Source organism: Loxodonta africana, chromosome 3 (assembly GCF_030014295.1).
Source record: "Loxodonta africana isolate mLoxAfr1 chromosome 3, mLoxAfr1.hap2, whole genome shotgun sequence".
NCBI lineage: Eukaryota > Metazoa > Chordata > Mammalia > Proboscidea > Elephantidae > Loxodonta > Loxodonta africana.
The window spans coordinates 144,411,349-144,425,440 of NC_087344.1; the positions used below are offsets into that span (position 1 = coordinate 144,411,349).

The following is a 14,092-nucleotide window of genomic DNA, read 5'->3' on the forward strand; positions in this document are numbered from 1 at the left end:
GCACATGTCATTATAATACTTAGTTTGTCTTCTCGAGAGTCCCTTTGAAATCTTCTGTTCAGTTCTTTTACTTCATCAATTCTTCCTTTTGCTTTAGCTGCTTGACACTCTAGAGCAAGTTTCAGTCTCCTCTGACATCCACCTTGGTCTATTCTTTCTTTCCTGTCTTTTCAGTGACCTCTTGCTTTCTTCACGGATGATGTCCTCAATGTCATTTCACAACTCATCTGGTTTGCGGTCAATAGTGTTCACTGTGTCAAATCTATTCTTCAAATGGTCTCTAAATTCAGGTGGGATATATTCAAGGTCGTATTTTGGCTCTTACGGACTTGCTCTGATTTTCTTCAGTTTCAGCTTGAACTTGCATAGGAGCAATTGATGGTCCGTTCCACAGTCGGCCCCTGGCCTTGTTCTGACTGATGATATTAAGCTTTTCCATCGTCTCTTTCCACAGATAGTCAATTTGATTTCTGTGTGTTCCATCTGGCGAGGTCCATGTGTATAGTCGCCATTTATGTTGGTGAAAGAAGGTATTTACAATGAAGAAGTCGTTGGTCTTGCAAAATTCTATCATTCAATCTCTGGCATTGTTTCTATCACCAAGGCCATATTTTCCAAATACTGATCTTTCTTTGTTTCCAACTTTCACATTATCAATACATCTTGATTGCATGTTCGATCTATTTCAAACTGCAGCAGCTGATAAAAATCTTCTATTTCTTCATCTTTGGCCCTAGTGGTTGGTTCGTAAATTTGAATAATAGTCGTATTAACTGGTCTTCCTTGTAGGTGTATGCATATTATCCTATCACTGACAGCGCTGTACTTCAGGATAGATCTTGAAACGTTCTTTTTCACAATGAATGCAACACCATTCCTCTTCAAGTTTTCATTCCCAGCATAGCAGACTATGTGATTGTCCGATTCAAAATGGCCAATACCAGTCCATTTCAGCTCACTAATGCCTAGGATATAGATGTTTATGTGTTCCATTTCATTTTTGGCAATTTCCAGTTTTCCTAGATTCATACTTCGTACATTCCAGGTTCCGATTATTAATGGATGTTTGCAGGTATTTCTTCTCATTTTGAGTCTCGCCACATCACCAAATGAAGGTCCCGAAAGCTTTACTCCATTCACATCATTAAGGTCTACTCTACTTTGAGGAGGCAGCTCTTCCCCAGTCATTTTTTGAGTGCCTTCCAACCTGGGGGGCTCATCTTCCAGCACTATATCGGACAATGTTCTGCTGCCATTCATAAAGTTTTCACTGGCTAATGCTTTTCAGAAGTAGACTGCCGGGTCCTTCTTCCTAGTCTGTCTTAGTCTGGAAGCTCAGCTGAAACATGTCCTCCAGGGGGACCCTGCTGGTATCTGAATACCGGTGGCACAGCTTCCAGCATCACAGCAACACACAAGCCCCCACAGTACGACAAACTGACAGACACGTAAGAAGGCAGTAGGATGACTTATATAAAAAATTGAAGGAAAAAAACTGTTAGCGAAGAATCATACCTCCAGCAAAACTGTCTCTAACACATGAAGGTGAAATCAGGACATTTCCAGATAAAAAGAAGTTCAGCAAATTCGTAAAATCAAACAAAAACTTCAAGAAATACTAAAGTGAGTTCTTTGGTTAGAAAATCAGTAATAGACTAGAACACTGGACAGAGCAATCAGAAGTCAAGCCAGACAAGGAAATAAATAAAATAAATCCAGATTAAAAAAACGCTCAAAACAGGGTAAGGGTGGTTTTATAATGTAAAAGAAGACAACTTTAAAACAATAAAGAGGGACTAGGAAACATTGTCATAGATATTCCATATGGAAAGGAAGATAAGGCGATACACAGAAATAAAAGTTAGGTTTAAATTTAGAAAAATATGGGTAAATAATAAGGTCACCACAGAGGAAATAAACTATCCTACTCATCAAAATAAAATACAAGAAAAAAATAGAGACTCAGAAACAAAATCAACAACAACGAATATGAGGAAAGGACAACATATAAAGATAATCTACTCAACACATAAAATTAAGTGGGGAAAAGAAACTGTCAACAACACACAAAAGACATCAAAATGATAGCACTAAATTCATACCTATCCACAATTACGCTGAATGTAAATGGACTAAATGCACCAATAAAGAGACAGAGAGTGGCAGAATGGATTAAAAAACATGATCCATCCATATGCTACCCACAAGGGACACACACCTTAGACTTAGAGATACAAACAAACAAAAATTCAAAGGATGGAAAAAAAATATACCAAGCAAACAACAATCAGAAAAGACCAGAAGTGCCAATATTAATTTCTGACAAAATAGACTTTAAAGTTAAATCCACCACAAAGGACAAGGAAGGACACTATATAATGATTAAAGGAACGATATACCGAGAAGATATAACCATATTAAATATTTATGTACTCAATGACAGGGCTGCAAGATACATAAAACAAACTATCAGCATTGAAAAGTGAGGTAGACAGCTCCACAATAATAGGAAGAGACTTCAATGCACCACTTTCAGTGAAGGAAAGGACATCCAGAAAGAAACCCAATAAAGACACGGAAGATCTAGATGCCACAATCAACCAACTCGACGTCACAGACATATACAGAACACTGCACCCAAAAGCAGCCAAATATACTTTCTTTTCCAGTGCACATGGAACATTCTCTACAATAGACCACATATTAGGTCATAAAGCAAGCCTTAGCAGAATTCAAAACACTGAAATATTACAAGGCATCTTCTCTGACCATAAGGCCATAAAAGGAGAAATCAATAACAGAAAAAGCAGGGAAAAGAAATCAAACGCTTGGAAACTGCTCAAAAAAGACTGGATTATAGAAGACATTAAGGATGGAATAAAGAAATTCATAAAATCCAATGAGAATGAAAACACTTCCTATCAGAACCTTTGGGACACAGCAAAAGCAGTGCACAGAAGTCAATTTATATCAATAAATGAACGCATTCAAAAAGAAGGGCCAAAATCAAAGAATTACCCCTACAACTTGAACAAACAGAAACAGAACAACAAAAGAAACACTCAGGCACCAGAAGAAAACAAGTAATAAAAATTAGAGCAGAACTAAATGAAAAAGAAAACAGAAAAACAACTGAAAGAATTAACAAGACGAAAAGCTGGTTCTTTGAAAAAAATCAACAAAATTGATAAACCATTGGCCAAATTGACAAAAGAAAAACAGAAGTGGAATGAAATAACCCAAATAAGAAATGAGACGGGCGATATTACAACAGACCCAAATGAAATTAAAAGAATCATATCAGATTACTCCGAAAAACTGTACTCCAACAAATTTGAAAACCTAGAACAAATGGATGAATTCCCAGAAACACACTACCTACCTAAACTGACACAGAGGTAGAACAACTAAATAGACCCATAACAAAAGAAGAGATTGAAAAGGTAATCAAAAAACTCCCAACAAAAAAAAGCTCTGGAGAGTTCTACCAAACTTTCAGAGAGGTGTTACCACCACTACTACTAAAGGTATTTCAAGCACAGAAAACGACGGAACAGTCCCAAACTCATTCTATGAAGCCACCTTATCCCTGATATCAAAACCAGGTAAAAGCAACACACAAAAAAGAAAATTACAGACCTATAGCCTTCAAGAACTTAGATGCAAAAATCTTCAACAAAATTCTAGCCAATAGAATTCAACAACATATCAAAACAATTATTCACCATGACCAAGTGGAATTCATACCAGGTATGCAGGGATGGTTCAACATTAGAAAAACAATGTAATCCATCACATAAATAAAACAAAGGACAAGAATCACATGATTTTATCAACTGATGCAGAAAAGGCATCTGACAAAGTTCAACACCCATTCATGATAAAAACTCTCAGTAAAATAGGAATAGAAGGAAAATTCCTCAACATAATAAAGGGCATTTGTACAAAGCCAACAGCCAACATCATTCTAAATGGAGAGAGCCTGAAAGCATTCCCGTTGAGATCGGGAACCAGACAAGGATGCCCTTTATCACCACTCTTATTCAACATTGTGCTGGAGGTCCTAGCCAGAGCAATTAGGCTAGATAAAGAATAAAGGGCATCCAGATTGGCAGGGAAGAAGTAAAAGTATCTTTATTTGCGGATAACATGATCTTATACACAGCAAATCCTAAGGAATCCTCAAGAAAACCACTGAAACTAATGGAAGAGTTCAGCAGAGTATCAGGATACAAAATAAACACACAAAAATCAGTTGGATTCCTCTACACCAACAAAAAGAACTTCAAAGAGGAAATCACCAAATCAATACCATTTACAGTTGCCACCAGGAAGATAAAATACTTAGGAATAAATCTTACCAGAGGTGTGAAAGACTTATACAAAGAAAACCACAAAACAGTTCTGCAAGAAATCAAGAGACCTCCATAAGTACAGAAACACACCTTGCTCATGGATGGGAAGACTTAACATTTTAAAAATTTCTACCAAAAGCGATCTATAGACTTAACGCAATTCTGATTCAAATTCCAGTGACATTTTTAATGAGATGGAGAAACAAATCACCAACTTCATATAGAAGGGAAAGAGGCCCTGGATAAGTAAACCATTACTGAAAAAGAAGAATAAAGTGGAAGGCCTCACTCTACCTCTTCTAGAATCTATTATACCACCACAGTAGTCAAAACATCCTGGTACTGGTTCAACAGCAGATACATAGACCAATGGAACAGAATTGAGAATCCAGACATAATTCCATCCACACATGAGCAGCTGATATTTGACAAAGGCCCCAAAGCAGTTAAATGGCAAAAAAGACAGTCTTTTTAACAAACGGTGTTGGCACAACTGGATATCCATCTGCAAAAAAAAAAAACGAAACAAGATCCATACTTCACACACAAAAACAAACTCAAAATGGATCAAAGATCTAAATGTAAAATCTAAAACAATAAAGATCATAGAAGACAAAATAGGGACAACGTTAGGAGCCCTAATACACGGCATAAACAGTATACAAAACATTACTAAAAATGCAGAAGAAAAAGTAGATAACTGGCAGCTCCTAAAAATCTAACACTTATGCTCATCCAAAGACTTCACCAAAAGAGTAAAAAGATCACCTACAGACTGGGAAAAAGCTTTCAGCTATGACATTTCCGATCAGCGCCTGATCTCTAAAATCTACATGATACTGCAAAAACTCAACTACAAAAAGACAAATAACCCAATTAAAAAATGGGCAATAAATATGAACAGACACTTCACTAAAGCAGACATTCAGGTAGCTAACAGATACACGAGGAAATGCTCACAATCATGAGCCATTAGAGAAATGCAAATCAAAACTACAATGAGATTCCATCTCACTTCAACAAGACTGGCATTAATCCAAAAAACACAAAATAATAAACGTTGGAGAGGTTGTGGAGAGACTGGAACACCTATACACTGCTGGTAGAAATCTAAAATGTAAAATGGTACAACCACTTTGGAAATGAATTTGGCGTTTCCTTCAAAACCTAGAAATAAAACTACCATAGGATCCAGCAATCCTACTCCTTGGAATACATCCTAGAGAAATAAGAGTCTTTACACGAACAGATATACACCCATGTTCACTGCAGCACTGTTTACAACAGCAAAAAGATGGAAGCAACCAAGGTATCCATCAAAGGATGAATGGACAAATAAATTATGGTATATTCACACAATGGAATACTATGCATCGATAAAGAACAGTTATGAATCTGTGAAACATTTCATAACATGGAGGAATGTGGAAGGCATTATGCTGAGTGAAATTAGTGAGCTGCAAAAGGACGAATATTGCATAAGACCACTATTATAAGAACTCGAGAAATCGTTTAAACAGAGAAGAAAATACTCTCTGATGGTTACCAGAGGGGGGAGGGAGGAAGGCAGTTAGAGGGGTATCCACTAATTAGATAGTAGATAAGAACTACTTTAGGTGAAGGGAAAGACAACACACAATACAGGTGAGGTCAGTACAACTGGACTAAACCAAAAGCAGAGAAGTTTGCTGAATAAACTGAATGTTTCAAAGGCCAGCGTAGCAGGGGTTTGGGGACCATGGTTTCAGGGGATATCTAAGTCAATTGGCATAATAAAATCTATTAAGAAAACATTCTACATCTCACTTTGGAGAGAGGCAACTGGGGTCTTAAACGCTAGCAAGCAGCCATCTAAGATGCATCAGTTGGTCTCAACCCACCTGGACCTAAGGAGAATGAAGAATACCAAGGACACAAGGCTATTATGAGCCCGAGACAGAAAGGGCCACATGAACCAGAGACTACATCATCCTGAGACCAGAAGAACTAGATGGTGCCCAGCTACATCTGATGACTGCCCTGACAGGGAACACAACAGAGAACCCCTGAAGGAGCAGGAAAGCAATGGGATGCAGACCCCAAATTCTCATAAAAAGAGCAGACTTAATGGTCTGACTGAGGCTAGAAGGACCCCGGTGGTCATGGCCCCCAGACCTTCTGTTGGCCCAGGACAGGAACCATTCCTAAAGCCAACTCTTCAGACAGGGATTGGACTGGACAATGGAATGGGGAGGGATGCTGGTGAGGAGTGAGCTACTTGCATCAGGTGGACACCTCAGACTATGTTGGCATCTCCTGTCTGGAGGGGAGATGAGAGGGTAGAGGGGATTGGGAGCTGGTGAAATGGACAGGTAAATAGAGAGTGGAGGGAGGGAGTGGGTTGTTGCATTAGGGGGACAGCAACTGGGAGAAATGTAGCAAGGTGTATATAAGTTCTCATGTGAGGGAGTGACTTGATTTGTAAACTTTTACTCAAAGCACAGTAAAAATTAAAAAAAAAAAAAAAAAGGTCAGAGGCACAGAAGGGCGTGTGCACAGCAGACAGAAGGTCCTTAGGCTAGCATGGCTGAGAAGTAGCTGTCCTGATTAACAATCTGCATACTGTCTCCAGAGTTGTATCCTGTTACTTCCAAGTTGATCCTGATTCTGAGTTATAGCCTGTTACCTTCCTGTTTTAGTCATCTAGTGCTGCTATAGCAGAAATACCACAAGTAGATGGCTTTAACAAAGAGATGTTTATTCTCTCACCATCTAGTAGGCTGTAAGTCCAAATTCAGGGCATCAGCTCGAGGGGAAGGCTCTGGAGGAAGGTCTTTGTCATCAATCTTCCCCTGATTGAGGAACTTCTCCACACAGCAACCCCGGGTCCAAAGGTCACACTGTGCTCCTGGCTCTGCTTTCTTGGTGGTATGAGGTCCCCACTCTCTGCTTGCTTCCCTTTCATCTCTTATAAGATAAAAGGTGGTACAGGCCACACTCCAGGAAACTCCCTTTACATTGGATCAGGGATGTGACCTTAGTAAGGGTGTTACAATCCCACCCTAATCCCGTTTAACATAAAATTACAATCACAAAATGGAGGACAGCCACACAATACTGGGAATCATAGCCTAACCAAGTCAATACACATTTCTAGCGTACACAAGGCAATCCATGACACTTCCTTAATAAACCACATAATTGTGGGTACAGTCTACAAGTTCCACAGTCATTACAACAAATTATCGAACCTAGCAAACAAGTAGAGAGTGCTGTTGGGGGTCAGCTGGTGTCAGAAATGGTGAAAAAGTTAGAGAGTGAAGTTGTGTCTGATCCCCAACTCATAGGAAAGAGTTTTGTGCTGATCCTGATTCTCATTCCTCCTCATTAACCTAGGCAAGTTCAGATTATAGACTGTATTAAAAAAAAAAAAAAAAAAACCTAATGGTATTAGCAAACTACACACAAAACTAACATGAGCCAAGAGCATAGGATGAAATGACCAAAAAGTGATAACGCAATCTCTCTCTCCAGCAACAGAAGCATAATGTCCAGAACACTAGCAATCACATTAGATTTTGTACCAGTCAGAATACCACCATTTTTCCAGTTATGATACCAATTTCAAAAATAACTTTTAAAAACTGAAGAACAAAGACAGTAGAGTTTGGAAACCACGACAAACAATTTTTGATGACAGTAGAGATTTTAGCCCAGAAAAGAGAACACCAGCAGTATATATGTCATGGGAGTGGGAATGGCTTCTGATCTGAAATATTTTAAGGGTTACCTCCTAAAAGATAAGATGCACACCTACTCCTCACTTATCAACGTGGTCAGGTTCCAAAGACCAGGTTATTATGTGAAATCAGCATTATGTGAAAATGGAGGATGGCCACATCAGATCACAAAATGGAGGACGACTACATCAGTACATAACTGTCAGGCTACATCATTACATAACTGCCAAACCACTGAGAGTCATGGTCCAGCCAAGCTGACACATAACCTTAACTACCAGAGCCAGCATTACTCTCTCCTCATACCTCAATGTTCACTACTGCCAAACATTGCTAATGTGCAAAATAGGAGGAGATAATAGATTTTTTACTATTGTAAATGCAAAATGTTGGATAACAATAAAGTCAATAAGTGACGAGTAGATGTATTTGCTTAGTTCCAAAGAACAGAGCTAGGATCAATGATTAGAAATTAAAGGTAAATTTCTAAACACTCTTAATTTAGAACTTGGTTCATTTATTTAGCAAACATTTAATGATAAGGATAAATAAACTATAGTTGTAGTTGTGGATGCATTATTAACGGAATGGTCGATTTGAAATGTCTCCTCCTGTAACGCCTTGCTAGGTAATAATTTATGACAACTGTTTGGTGTCTATCAAAGCAGCTGGAAGCCCTAAGTAAGAAACAAAATCACACACACACGAGAGCATGTGCTTACTGTTAAAGCTCAAATATTCTGGTTAAAGTTTAAATACCCTGGTTATCAGGTCTCATTTTGATATATGACTCCCATTACAATTCCCTGGTATCTGGATGGGATATTTCTTTTAGTTAAAAACTTAGAAAAGAAATTATTTGGTATTTTCCCTGAAAAAGATCTATGCCTACTCATGATAAATGGAATGTGTAGGGGAAAACATAAGACTCTCTAATTAGTCTGTGAGAAAGCCCTGTTTGGCTCTATAGTTTTATCAAAATCAGCCTCTTACTCACCCATTCGAATAATAACATAATATGAAAGGCACCAGTTTGTAAATGGTCAATTATAATAAATATGAGATTCAAACTAAGTAACTGCGTAAGTGGTGGTGGACCTCTGTGGTAATTTATTCCCTTCTCCAGTTTAAGGGGAAACCCTCGTGGCGTAGTGGTTAAGTGCTACAGCTGCTAACTAAAAGGTCGGCAGTTCAAATCCACCAGGCACTCCTTGGAAACTCTATGGGGCAGTTCTACTCTGTCCTATAGGGTCACTATGACTAAAATCGACTCAACAGCAACAGGTTTTTTTTTTTTTTTTAGCCCTGGTGGTGCGGTGGTTAAGAGCTCGGCTCCTAACCAAAAGATCGGCAGTTCAAATCCACCAGCCGCTCCTTGGAAACCTTATGGGGCAGTTCTACTCTGTCCTCTAGGGCCACTACGAGTCAGCATCAACTCAACAGTTCGGTTTTTGGTTTTGGTTTCTAGTTTAAGGAGCTCTGTTGGCTCAACAGTTAAGTGCTCTGCTGCTAACCTAAAGGTTGTTGGTTCAAATCCACTCAGCAGCTCATGGGAGAAAGACCTGGTGATCTGCTCTTGTCAATATTACAACCTAGAAAATCCTATGGGGCAGTTCTATACTCTTTTACATGGAGTCGCTATGAGTCAAAATCGACTCAATGGCACCTAACGACAACACAGTTTATTTTATGATATACAAATATTTACAATTCACTTCTAGTTTTCAGAATAACCAGACTTATTACAATGAGATTTTTAAAATACATGGATATGATCAAATGTGAGACAGGAATTTTTTGGGCAGTGAAAAATGACGGTGAGATTATTTCCCCTAATTTTCTTTACTGATGCTTTTATGCATTTACACTTCACCATCACTCCCACCACAACTGATAAGAAAAATAAACAATGTAAACAAATAAAAATTACTTAAAAGACATTAAATAATTTTATTTACTTACTCTCCAGGGCCTCCACAATAGCAGTAACATTGCTGAACATTGGTTTTATGACCTGCATCCCATTCGAGGTCTGCCACACTATAGGGTAATGTTTGCTTCATGACTTGCAATGCTTTGGCATTTGGTCCTTTCTTAAGTGCACCACCCCTCTATATTAGAAGGAAAAAAATTGAAAAGAGTAAAGGCTAAAATTTTAAACACAGCGCTATAACTTAAAAGTTCCTTTAATGTTTCTGAAGACATTACCACTCTAAATTTCTACATCACAAATTATTTGATTAATAATAATCTTTACTTATTTTGTTGACTTTTTTTTTTTCAAATTACTGTCCCAATTCCAAAACCGCTACCATAAAATATATGCAGAATAGTTGTCACTTAAGCATCATTAGTCAAACAATAAACAGTACCTCTTTATACCCAGCACTTATTGCTCATTTCATTCAAATGAGCTTTCAATATACACAAGCATTAAGTATTGAAAGTGCCTTACAAATTCCATTTAGGGCTTTAGCCCAAACACTTAAAAGATACCTTTGTTGTTGTTGCAAAAACACACTGTCGACAGAGCCATTTTTCATCTGAATCAATCACACTGGAATCAATATGAGGTGTGTGACACAATTGATGATATCCTTAATATCAAAAAAAGCACAAAGCAATTCTATTTTATTCATAAACACTGTAACACAATTTCAAGAACGCATTTTAGAATTCTCTTTTCCTACATTAATATAATTACAATCGACATAAAAAAAAACAGGTTAATTCCTTCAAATTACCAAGTAAAGTATTTTTCAGTCATTAATCTTCAACAGGAGCATTAAGTATGTAACAAACCTTTTCTAAGAGATTAAAAGAAATCAATGTTTACCTTGGCCACACTTATCACATATAACCATTTCATTGGGAGCTTCTGAATATTCTTCTTGACATATTGTACAGACCATTTCCCCACTTCCAGTGGCTCCTGAAATATTTAAAGCATTAAAAAAAAAAAAAAAAAGACAGTCATAATAAATAAGAGTCCCCTATAACAAAATTACTTTTATGACTCACTGGGTAGTTCGTATGGACAATATTTGTTCACTAGATCATAATAATTTCTTCTCAAAGCAGAATAAACCAAAAACCCCGTTGCTATCTAGTTGATGCTGACTTACAGAGACCCTATAGGACATAAGAGAACTGTCCCACAGGGTTTCCAAGGCTGTAATCTTTACAAAAGCAGACCTCCACATCTTTCAGCCATGGAGTGGCTGGTGGGTTCAAACCGCTGACCTTTTGGTTAGCAGTTGAGCACTTAGCCACTGCTCCACCAGGGCTCCTTCGAGAAAGAGTACTAAATATGTAATTTTATTTCTCTAATCCCTGTCTTCTTGCTACCTTTAACTTAAGTAACTTACTGTCTACATTTATAATTTAATCTGTTTTTAAGCAGAGGACATATTTTAAATTTATCTCAGGCAGCTTCCCTTATTATTCATATTTAATATTCCCACTCTTCTGGAGGAGTGGGGAAAAGCTCTTGTGAATATTAGAGCTATTCCTCAGAACACACATCAAATCCATGTACATGCATACACTCACTCTACCCTACTACTGTCAAGAGACTAAGGAAAAAGGGCAAAGAAGATATGTAAATGCCCCCATTCTCTTTGGATTCAGAGCATTTCCTTTTATTTACTAATTTATGAAAGAGGTCAAACACCAATTATTTAATTTCCAGCTTTTGCAATCTCGGAATACGGTGTCCGATAACCTAACAAAATCCTACTGTAACAAAATTTGGGGGTTTCAAAGTTACTAATCATATTTTTTACCTGAATAGGTAAATCATTTCTTCCTTAAACTTTTTTATTCTAAAAAGAAATCATTACACAAAATTTAGAATATGATTTTATCACCCTAACACAACTATCATTTCCAATATTCTCTCCTGGTCTATCTCAATATATATAATTAAAATCATAATCCACAGGCTTTACTGACATACTAACAATAATTTAAAATGTACAATTTTGTACCACGAGCCTAAGCATTGTCATAGGCTCATTACATATATTAGTTTATTTAATCCTTCAACTAAATAGGTAAATATCCTATTTATAGAGAAGAACTGTGGTTCAGAAAGATTAACTAACCTAAAAACCCTCAGCTAGAAAGTATCAAGGTTAGCATTCAAACCTAGATAGGCCTGAGTCTATGTTCTTTCTGGACAAGATGCTGCTTATCAGCAATACTAAGTAATATCTCTTCTACCAAAAGTACTTTTCACGCTGCCAGTTTTCAAAATTATAACTTCTAATGGCAATATAATATTCCATCCAGTAAACAGAATCAAATTTACTGTATTTCTCTATTCTTGGACATGCAGGTTTCCACATTGGGTTTTTGTGTTTGTCTGTTGGTTGGTTTTTGCTTGTTTGTTTTGGTATCTTGTCCTCTCTCCCCTCCTCTCCCAGGCTTTATCTACTTCCTGGTGAACGTGGCAGGACATGCCCTCCCCACAGCTTCTATGTTTATGGATTCATTCAGGATAGTAGCCAAACTGAGTTTAAATCCTCTCAGCTCAAATCTGCAGTACCCTGAAAAGGAATCGATGGCCTCAGCTTGGGTAAGTGCTTGACTTGACTCCCACTGCATCCATGAAGGGGAAGCAGTTCCCCAGGAAAGGGGATGCTGACCCAACAAATATTGTGTTCACCTCAGGAAATAATCCTGAGGGAAACGGGAATAACATTTACTTGTGAAATTCAGATACAGCTTTTTTATCATCAAATTTATAAGAATTTTCCAGTTTAACTTAGTGGCCTTCTATAGACTCCTTTAACTCTAAATCCAATTGACTATCAAGTCCTGACCATTTAACCCTGGAAATACTAAATTATATTGTTTTTAAAATAAAGCTACAATAAACATTTTCATCTAACTTTTTTTAACTTTTGAATTTTTTTTTTTAAATAAACTGTTGGAGGTCAGACTCTGGGTAAATTAAGAAGTGTAAATATTTTTATGCGTTTAATGCAAATGCTAAAGTAATAAAACAGAAACTTACACTGCTACCAGGTATTCAAGTGTATCATTTTCACAGAAACCACAGTAGCATTAAGTATTAGAAATCTTTTTTAATTTATTTAGTAGTCTTAACATGATACTTTCCTGCTGTAATGCAACATCTGGCTATTATCAAATACTATCCTTATTTATGTAAACCTTTCAAAGAATCTTATGAGATGAGCAAAGTTAAGCTAATTCATTACTTTTTTAATATATATCTATTATTAACAGGTTTCTTAGAGGGAAGAAAGCTACTAAAGCTACTCCCCACACTGAAATCTGCCTAATGCAGTTTTCAGGTACCACGTCTCAAAGGCTAGTGGAGACTGTTCATTTACTAGTTTCAATTCCAAGTTTCATGGGTGCTATTCTTTGTGGGCTACAAAGAGTTAAATGGCAAAAGAGTACCCCTTTGTAATTCTAGGGACAGTAAAAGGAGGCGGTGAGGAAAGAGCCACCACAGATCACCAAACTGATACACTAGAACACAGGCTGGTCTGGACCCCTCACTTTCACAACTTTGCATCTCTCTGGAAACCCTGGTGACATAGCGGTTAAGTGCTGCAGCTGCCAACCAAAGGACTGGCAGTTCGAATCTGCCAGGCACTCCTTGTAAATTCTATGGGGCAGTTCTACTCTGTCCTATAGGGTCGCTGTGAGTTGGAATCAACTCAAGGGCACTGGGTTTGGTTTTCTTGGTTTTACATCTCTATGCATCATTGGTTTTCTTCTTTCTTTGTCACTTTTATATGGGGGGAAGTCCATATTCACAAGATTAGAAATAAATAATTCTGTATGCAGGGTACTTAGATCTGCTCAGTATTATCACTGTTGGAGACCATCCACCCCTTTAAATCTTATGGTTTAAACTTTTCTCACTGACACCTCAATTTCAGATTCAAAACCTATCTAAAGTCCTTTATACTGATCAGTTTCCGAATCTATACAAAATTTTTCTGGAAAAACATTTTACTGGAGAAACAGCTACTGAGTTCC

General features: G+C 37.4%; 1 protein-coding gene across 6 annotated transcripts in view; it reads right to left on the reverse strand.

The window, feature by feature from the left end:
• The window catches only part of MTF2 (metal response element binding transcription factor 2), an 83,359-nt gene that overhangs the window by 34,782 nt on the left and 34,485 nt on the right, over nucleotides 1–14,092 (reverse strand). For all 6 annotated transcript variants that reach the window (XM_064282259.1, XM_064282258.1, XM_064282260.1 and 3 more), the window contains 3 exons: nucleotides 10,911–11,006; nucleotides 10,571–10,671; nucleotides 10,037–10,185 (listed from right to left, as the gene is read on the reverse strand). In XM_064282259.1, the coding sequence (XP_064138329.1) occupies nucleotides 10,037–10,185; nucleotides 10,571–10,671; nucleotides 10,911–11,006 (346 nt within the window). The remainder of the gene's footprint in view (nucleotides 1–10,036; nucleotides 10,186–10,570; nucleotides 10,672–10,910; nucleotides 11,007–14,092) is intronic.